General features: G+C 43.0%; 1 protein-coding gene across 1 annotated transcript in view; it reads right to left on the minus strand.

Annotated features, from left to right (window-relative positions):
• hhla2a.1 (HERV-H LTR-associating 2a, tandem duplicate 1) overlaps window positions 1-9,787 on the minus strand; it is a 40,098-nt gene that overhangs the window by 1,271 nt on the left and 29,040 nt on the right. Inside the window, exons 8-10 of the mRNA XM_063204206.1 lie at window positions 3,915-3,996; window positions 2,191-2,466; window positions 258-587 (exon numbers count right to left, since the gene is read on the minus strand). Coding sequence (XP_063060276.1) covers window positions 258-587; window positions 2,191-2,466; window positions 3,915-3,996 — 688 coding nt within the window. The remainder of the gene's footprint in view (window positions 1-257; window positions 588-2,190; window positions 2,467-3,914; window positions 3,997-9,787) is intronic.

The raw sequence follows: 9,787 nt of genomic DNA on the forward strand, positions 1-9,787 counted from the left end.
TGCCCTCATTATTACTATCGTGAGCCCATTTCTATTAGCTTTTTTTTTGTTGCACCTTATGACTTCTTTAAACAATTTCACACTCAAGAAATTCACGAGAGAAATGTCATTCAATATTTACATTCAAAATGAGTTCCACTATTGGTTTTCAACAATAGAAATCACAGATTTTAGATAGAAAGTCAAAGCCATGTTGTTGTTCTGTGTTTCGTTGTTGTTGTTGTTTGTGCTAAATGTAATAAAAAGCTCCTGTGTACCTGCACTTCTATCTGTGACGTTGACCCAGACCTGCACCACGTGTTTTGTCTGGAAGGCAGAGAGGGTGCAGGTGTAGCTGCCGGTGTTCTCCCCACTCTCGGGGCTCAGCAGGCGGAGAGATCCATTTCCCAGCAGCACTTGCTCCTGGTCCAGCTCCACTCGGCCCTGCCAGGTGCTGCTGCTGGTCTGCTGAGTGCGGCTGTCGTACGTGAGGAGGGTGACGGGGTTGCGGCCCCGATTGAAGCTCCAGGACAGCGTGAAATTCTGATTTGGCTGTCGGGTGATGCAGGGGATCAGAAGACTTCTGCCAGACTCGCCAAACAAGTCATCTGTTATAGGAGAGGGAATCAGGTAAATAGGGCAATACAATATCTATACACAACAATGTGGGTTTAGTGTCTTTTTTTTCTGGGACAGACCATCTACAATCGGTAACCTGGTTCTCACGCAGATGGATATTCATCCACGAGCTCACAAAGTGTAACGAAGATGCACGAAGCACTAAGGGTCTGCGCGAGAGCCAGGCTACTACAATGGCGCTGTCCCCAGAAAATAAGGACCTAAGGTAACACTAAACAAACGCTCTGTGTATCTTCACAGTCTATTTACGCATATTGACCCTCTTTGTGCTGAGGTACCAATGAAAGAAACAGGTGAAGTCTCACAGAGGCCTAGATTATTTATTGTGAAGTGAAGCCAGCATATATTTCATAACTAGTAGAAATGAGGTAACACTTTATTTTAGGGATACATGTACTAGCACTAATACATACAATGTCCCTGTATAAGTAACTTGTATTCGCAAATGTCTTGTTCATGCACAATAAGGGATTTATAACCAATTTAACCTTAGTAATGACCTAGTAGGCCTTAGCGTTGGCTTAGTACATGCCTTACAAGTTACTTATGCAGGCATTAACATTGTATGTATTACTGTTAATAGATGTATCCCTAAAATAAAGTGTTACCGAACTGTTTTCCCTTTTTCTTCACATGAGGGCAGTGTCTGTCACCCTGTCCTGCTGTGTGCTTACTGATATGGCACCTACAATCAAAGTGGTCCATGTATTATTGTCCACATACAGCCATTGAGTCACTTTGTACGGGTCATGCACTGTAAAACGTAAAGGTTCCTCAAAGAACGCTCAATAGTTGCTGTGTCTAATGAACCTCTAGGTCAGGGGTGTCAAACATAAGGTCCATCGTTTAATACGGCCCCAGACGTGTAAAGAAAAGAAAAGAAAAAAAAAACGTAAGAATGTCAAAAAAGTCTAAGCCAGTGGTGTAGTCTACATAGAACGCGGGTATACGGAGTATACCCACTTCTAAATTTCAGGGATTTCAGTATACCCACTTAAAATTGGTTCATCCATTGTTTTGAATAGCACAAATATATACAGTATACCCACTTCAGAAAATGCTCAAATATACAGTATACCCACCATAAAAAAGTAGACTACAGCACTGGTCTAAGCCATTACAAAGTTCCTGCAGTTGTCTGAGATTCCAGGTTTTCAATCCTTTGCCCTTTTTTTGCTTACCATTTACAGTCTATGCTCCTAATATACCCGCTGACATTGACCTCGAGATGACTAGCAACATGATATGAACTTTTGAGATCAGATTTACTTCATGCGGCTCCTGGACCAAAATTAATTTGACTGCTCTGCTCTAGGTGCTTATAGAAGCCCAAGCTGTTCTAAAGTGTTTCTTAGAGAACTTTTGTAGGTTCCTCCACAGTAACCAAACAGAAGAGTTCTCTGGAGAAGCTTGGGTTTCTTCCAACGAGTTTTAGGTTATTCAGGGACCTTTTTGGGTTCCACCCATGAAACATCTGGGGGATTATTTCAGGAACCTTCATACATTTTTTGCAGTGTATTTATTTCTTTTTCACGTGTGTTCTTCTTGTCAGAACAAGTGCACTCCTCCCACCTTGCTGTCTCCGTGAGGCTGTCCACTCTTGGGATCCATCTGCGGAACGGACGGAACAAAAGTAGGTGAAGTCCGAGACGTTACCCACGATCCCCACTCTGCTCTCGATGCTGAACAGGCCGCGGGAGTCGGGGGTCTTGCGCGTGGAGTTCACCAAGGCACACGGAGCCACGGGCGGGTCCGTGGACCACAACACTTCAGGGGCAGGGTAGATGTTCTGGGACATGCAGGTGACAGACTCGTTGGTCATCTCCATGCGCACCAATGGGATCGGAGCTGTGGAAGATTGATTGACAGGGCTGGTGAGCAATTGGAGCTGTTTTGTAGTCAGCGTAAAGTAAAATGTGTTTACAGAGGCGGGGCCCAAAGCGAAAATGCAAAAGAATGAACATTTGAACCAAAATCGCCACTACTGTGGTAAAGTGTGGGCTGTTATTCACTATCTAGGGGCTTGGGGGCCCCAAGCGGCTGCCTGCCTTGCCTGGTGGCAAGATGCGCCTCTGTGTGTTTTCAAGTATGGATATTTGTTTGTTAATCAACAACCAAGTGCATTTGTTATTATAACCAAATATTGCATGGTTTTATAGGCCAGTGTTGTCACAAGTGAACACACACACACCAGTGTCCCTTGGGAGCTCACATTCAACTGCATTGAGCTTGTGCAAATTGTAATGTGTGTGTGTGTGTGTGTGTGTGTGTGTGTGTGTGTGTGTGTGTGTGTGTGTGTGTGTGTGTGTGTGTGTGTGTGTGTGTGTGTGTGTGTGTGTGTGTGTGTGTGTGAGTGTGAGAGAGAGATAGAGAGAGAGAGAGAGAGAGAGAGAGAGAGAGAGAGAGAGAGAGAGAGAGAGAGAGAGAGAGAGGGAGAGTGCTTATTCAGAGTAAAGTATAAAATGCCCCTGCACATGCATGTGTCTGTGAGTAGTAGTAGGCCCATGTCTCTGCTGTATGCAAATGTGAAGGTACATGTTACATAAGGCCGACATAAACAGGTTTCCACTGCATAAGTAGAGCCGGGAATAGCGGGAGGGAGGCACGAGAAGCCCTCAGGGGCACCACACACTCCTGGTCCCAGTGGAAAACTACCAGGAAGCCAGCTGATGGGACACCACCAGTGGGAAACTATTGGCCTAGGCATCCACTCTCCTGCACCAACTTGGTTCTGCCTGCATACACAGTCATGTTTTGCTGTGTTTAAGAGTCAAATCTAATCTATCCTACTGTCTGTGCTGAATTAACACTGCACACTTTGTACTCTGTAGCTACTCCGTATTGCCTATATTAAGTATATTGTTTCGCTCTTTATTTTCCCACACATTGTAGGCCTATATTGCTGTCTGTTTCCTCTTTTTCTAAGTCGATTTGGGTAAAAGCAACTGCTAAATGCGATGTAATGTAATTTAATGTAATATTCAGTGCAATGCAATGTAATACACCCAAGTCAGGATCAGAACCCTACTCTCACAGTAGCAGGCAAAAACGTCATTATATTATTCCACTGAGTTACAATATAAATTCCTTCGATTGTTACATTGCATGTTGAGGCTTTTGCTATTCAGCAGATATACAGTACATTTTTGCAGTGGAAATTCAAAACTCAAAGAGTAGAGTCAATTTACAATGTACTGTGTACTTCTGTGCTGTAATTTCAATAATTATTGCTGTATGTAGCTGGAAAGGATGTGTAATGAAAAGCAGAGTTGACGTTTGCAAGGATCTTTCCATACCTTTCACATGCAGGTTGATGAATGTCTCCTGGCTGTCCTTACGAGTGCTGGTGAAGCATTTGTAGCGCCCTTGGTCCTGCACCTGCATATGTTCGTGGAGAAATGCTAACTTAATATCCGCCAGAGGTAAACTGCATCAGCATTTCATTATTTTCAAGTACACTGGCATTCATTCACATAAACAGGCTTGTATACAATGCTTGACACTCTATATAGCCACCTTTGTCTTACCACAGCCAGATATTTAATACAAACATTAACAAGATGAAGCTCATATTGAAGTGATAAAGTATGTAGGGCGTTTTGCAGTTTGCCAAGTAGCAGATCACATTTAATACTAGTGTACACATTTAAATCTGCACTGAGATGAAATTTGCAATGCTGTCAAAGAAGTCCAGTTGACCAGAGTGCATGCACTCAATTCGGTGCCATTACTGTCGCTATAGATACTGTGGGGACAGAATGTTCCCTTGAGTCAGGCATGGCCTGGGACCCAATAAAACAGCCCGGGCATTTTTGGCGTAGGCCAGCCCTTGACACAACCCCATTGTTTTCTACACCAATATGATTGGCACAGTCTATTGTCTATATAAAAGATGGATGAATGGCCTGCCCTGTCTAAGTCGTAGGCTGGTCTTTAAAGGAAAAAACAGAAACAACAACAACACAATAGTATCAGGCCCTAAGGACAGGCGGCCCACCGGGAAAATGCCCTGTATGCCAGATTACCAGTCCAGCCCTGCGTTGAGTCAAGTCAAGGTTTCGTGTTTCCCTTTTTCAACTATTTTATTGGCCTTTTACAGTGCATGAATGATTTGAGTTCCTGTATGTGTGACTCACTGCCCTATTAGCTAGCCTTTTACTGATGCGCATATCCTTTGGGTGTGAGTAGAGGAAAAAAACACACAAAACTGCGTATTGAGAGTTTTTCCTGAGCATGATAACATCCTCCTAGGCTAGGGGGTGAGGGCATGGTTGGACATGCGATGCTCCCACATTCAATTTCCGTTCAACAGTGTAACTAAACATCAATAGGTATGTGCTCTCTTCCATTTAAAATCACTTTATAGTAAAGCAGGACAGAACTGAATCTGCATTCACCACAATCTTTTTCTGCTGTTGTAGGCAAAACAGTACCCGTAGTAATTGGCCTACAAGTAATCTAAAGTTATAACCAAGTGATGGCTTTCCAAACGTGGATTGCGGCCTAAGAATGTCCCGTTGAGGGTCCATTCAACAACCAGCATAATCCACAAACCACACTACAATCAACATATCATGCATAACAAGAAAATGTCCCGAGGTTGACATTTGGAGTTCATAGCTAAAGCAAAAGTACCCTTGAGTGGCACTTGAAGCCTGTCATGTGATCTACAAGCATGTAAACGTTGTGTGAAGATCTGTCGTTTGACCTACGTGCATGTAACATTGAAACCAAACAAGAAACTTGTTCTATTCAAATCAGTCATACATCAGTGCAGGTCATGACATGACATTAAAATGATGCTGTGAAACAGGAACACATCTTAGTGAGTGAAGTCGTATACTCATACTGTATGTGTGGAGGGTGTATCTTACCACATATACGAGTAAGGATGTGATAGAGTGTGTATGCTTACCACCGATGTAGGCTATGAGTGCATGTGCACAGGGCCGGTTCTGGCTTATTTGGCGCCCTAGGCGAGTTTGAGTTCTGGCGCCCCCCCCCCCCCCCCCTTTTTTTATACCTTACAGAACACAAGAGTAATACCGGTAGTAAGCTTAACTAAATAGCATCAAGAACAATAACTGTTTTGCATCAAATGGATTTCTGGTTCTTTTGGACAGCCGACCAACACATCAGATTGAGTCGCATGAAAGTACCTTCACTGTGTGGTGTCTTGGATGTAATGGTGGTGGTGCCCCCATATGAGAGGGAGGTTATCAATGTGTTTGAATTGTAAAATGGAATTGAAATGCCAGGAGAGTGGTACAGTACATTTGCATGTCAAATGCATGTGTAGACAATAGGCCAACCAAGGAGGTCTGCATTGATAGCCTATCTACACTACCTACAGCATCAGAAAGCATGGCAGCATAACAATTTTAATAAGCTACACATTTGTGCTGTCTATGATTCCAAACCAATTTCATTTCTGTACTGGAAATAGTGGTGCATTTGTGAGTAGGAGAATGAGAAGGGGGCTATCTATGTGTTTGAACCGGAGGGACAGGGTGAGAGAAAGGGAGAAAAGCTGTCACGCTTTTGAATTTCATAATATACAAAATATAGTAAATAGCCTCACTTGTCTGCAATACTACATCACTCAGCATGAAAACATGCTGTGCATGGTTCTCCTACATGATTATTGTAGGCCTATATGTCATTCTGGTCTGGAAACAATGTTTTTTTAAGCAACAACAAGCAGGTAATTCATTCAAGTGGATGGAAGGAAATATGGCAGCTAAACTTGTTTTAAACATGGCACCAGTCTTACTTTACATTGTTGGTCAACCTAAGCAAGTATTATGATGTCAGGTGGGTGTTAGTGAGTAGGCTACTAACAGCTACCAGAGACGTTCTTATACGAGACGAATCACTCGTGAAACCACCCATAGGAATGAACGAGAGCATTTGGCTACGCGAACATGGCGTTTGCCGGCGTCACTCTCACCTGTCCGGTAACNAGAGCCCATAGAGGTAGAAAATAACACTAGAGAGGACCCCGCCCCCCCTTTTACGGCAATCTGTAGCGGCCATTATCTGGAGGTAGATCAGAGAAATGGAAATTAACGGAGAACGAGGCTCACCTCTGTCAAAAATGGCTTAATCATGTGAAAATGTCCATCAACACACTATAGGCCTACAAGGACAATAGTTGAAGTGTGTTGCTAACTATGTTCATAAAATATATTATTTTATTTTTAAATGTATTTTATCGACTTGTATGATTTTAGTAGATATGTAGCCTGACATTTCAAATCTGGTCTTTGATTAAAGTGTTACTTTATATTTACACAGTTTTAGTTAATTTCTTGACAGGGGTGGGCGTGTTCTCCATTGACATGCATTGCCTGAAAGTACCTACACTACCTACCGAAGTTGGGAAGCTCCAGCTGCCATTTCCCAGTGCTGTCGCAAATTGCTGTGTCCTCTCTAGTGTTATTTTCTACCTCTATGCGAGAGCCAATTGCTTGCTGAGCTGCGCTGTCACTTATCCAATCGTCTCGACGCCTCGACGCAAGTGCAAACGTAAACCTTTACGACTGCTCGTACCTAATCGGTTTGTTTGCTGGCGGCCATGTGGTTTGTTTGCCGTCCGTGGAAACTTCATTGTGAATTGGGCAGAGAGCGCAACTCGACCATTAATCACCTTTCTGCGCCCATCCAAAATGCAGGTGCAAGACAAAGGGACAGATATAATCACGGAAACAAAACCGGCCGTGTGCATACATGTGCACACCCGTTGTGGTTTTTCTTATGGTTGAAAACAAATAAGTAAGAAAAAGCAAAACGGGAGCAAGTCTGCAAGACATTCAACTTTGATCAGTTTAACTTTTTTTCTTATATTTTTCACCGTTGGTCATAGCTATTATCAGTTTAGGCAACAACATGATATCACAGTTTAAAACACCAATTTTTGAGGCAGGCTAGCCTACATCATTAATTTATTCAATAGCCTATTTTTTTTTTATTAGCCTACTGATGAGCAGGGACGACCATTGTGCTTACTGCTTTGGCTATCAGAAAATAAATCCAGTGTCTTTTCTGTACGATGACTAGAGAATGGATGCCCGTTTGACAGCCGGCCGGAAGAGGTGAAGTCCACGCAACTTGCTCCCACCTGCCGCAAAACAGAACGTTGTCGTGGAATGTGGCGCATGCGCAGATCGAAAATAGCATAAAGAAAAACGCTGTTTTAAAGTGTTACTTTCATGTTTCGGTCATTCTAAGACTGCCATTAAACCCAGTTTTTCATTGTGATTCCAACCATATGACTTGTGTATCGCTGTGTTGTCCCAATGTCACACAACATTATTTCCCCCATTCATTCTTATATACCCCATCACTGACTAATCTCAAATAGTCAGTTTGAGGCGTAGCCAAGATGGCCGCCGAGTGATGGGACTTATGGGAACAGACTTTGCAGCTACTTTACTGGATTTCATTGCTTGGCATACTTGGCAAATGCAAAGAAAATGGAGGCTAATGTTAGCATGCTAACTAGCGATTTCTCAGATCAAAAGCAAAACTCTTTTCCCTCTAATTCCAAACAGTAGCCTCATAACTATTAGGCTTTACATTACCACAAACGGTTGCTGATTAAACCACATACTTCCAAAACACCCTCTGCAACTCCTGCATCATGCAATGACTGGTTTAATGAGAACATAACAATTCTCCACCCAGCAGAGCAGCATTGCTGTTCGCGCTTGCCCTCTGTCTCTCGAATGAGTCTCCAAATTCAAAATAGATCGAACGCTGTCACTCGTCCCGCCCCCTTTCTCAGGACTGTCTGTTTATTGGTTCACAGACTTCGCAGAGACAGTTGAAAGCGATATTACTATTGGCTGAGGGGCGCTTTGCCGTGAGGAGCGCTTTCGCCACGCTTTGTTGATTGCGACTTCATAAAAAAAACCTCCATATCGCAAAATTATGCATCGGAGAGCGCCATTTCGGCGCTCCTTCTTCACATTGCGCTCTAGGCGACCGCCTAGCCAGCCTATGCTTAAAACCGGCCCTGCATGTGCACTTCTGTGGGAATCAGAAGCCATTTACATCTATCTCTGAGGAATGGACTGACAAAATCTCTCGGTTGAAGGGAGGAAGCATCTTCCAATTGGCATATGTTTTTAATGTTTTTTTTTCTGCCTTTATTGCGAGAGTCGTTGTCAGAGGTGGACAGGAAATGTGCGAGGGAGAGAGATAGGGCAGGCTTGGATGTTGCCCCTGCCTCTGATCTCCCAGAATTCCATGACATGTGGCACAAAAGCTGGCACTGCCGTCTCACGGATTTTGCCAAACCTTCCGTATTGGTGTCACGGAAGTGCTCCATGATAGACTCACAGAGGTGCTGTCTCTATGTTCCCAGAGCACTGTTCCCACAGTTAAATCTATCCTTGGAAACCGGACAAACCGGTGGAGAATAGCCGGTTGCCCGATACCAAATTCTCTTACTAAAGAAAAGAATGCCATAGCAATTCAAGTTGTGCCCAGATCAAAACAATTCCTAACACTAATCTATCAGTAAAGACATATTTTTGAGAAATGTCTTTTCCACTAGATTGAAAAGCTACCAAAGTCTTGTATCAAACAAAAGAATGCTGGCATAAGCTGTGTGCAGATCAAAACTATCCCTAACCCTAACCTAACAATACGTTTTTTTGAGGAAAAAATATATGAAAATAGAAAAATCCTGAGAGAGAACATAACATTTCCATGGGCCCATCACAGAAAGCACTTCTGTGACCCCATCATGGAATTTTGTCAAAATCCATGAAACTGCCACAGATTTTTGTGTCATAATGGTCGGATAGATGGTTCATTTCACAGAATTCTGTGAGATCATGTTGGATAAGACTCGAGTCCGACTCAAACCTGGATCACCATGGGCAGCTGCCCGTGTGTAGTATGGGTGTATTAGCAGCACCCTCATAACTTACCTATTTTGAAAGGTACAGTAATGTAGTGTTACAATGCATGTGTGTGTGTACTCTATCGCCGTTTTTCCAGAGTTGTATAAAGTAGAAGTAGAAGTTCTCTAACAGATGTAATTACAACACTAGTGTGATATTACATGGTTTCAACTTTGTAATATCATACTACTAGTGTTGTAATTACATCTGTAAGAGTACTTCTACTTCTACTTTATACAACTCTGCGTTTTTCCACA

This window comes from Engraulis encrasicolus, chromosome 7 (assembly GCF_034702125.1).
Source record: "Engraulis encrasicolus isolate BLACKSEA-1 chromosome 7, IST_EnEncr_1.0, whole genome shotgun sequence".
NCBI lineage: Eukaryota > Metazoa > Chordata > Actinopteri > Clupeiformes > Engraulidae > Engraulis > Engraulis encrasicolus.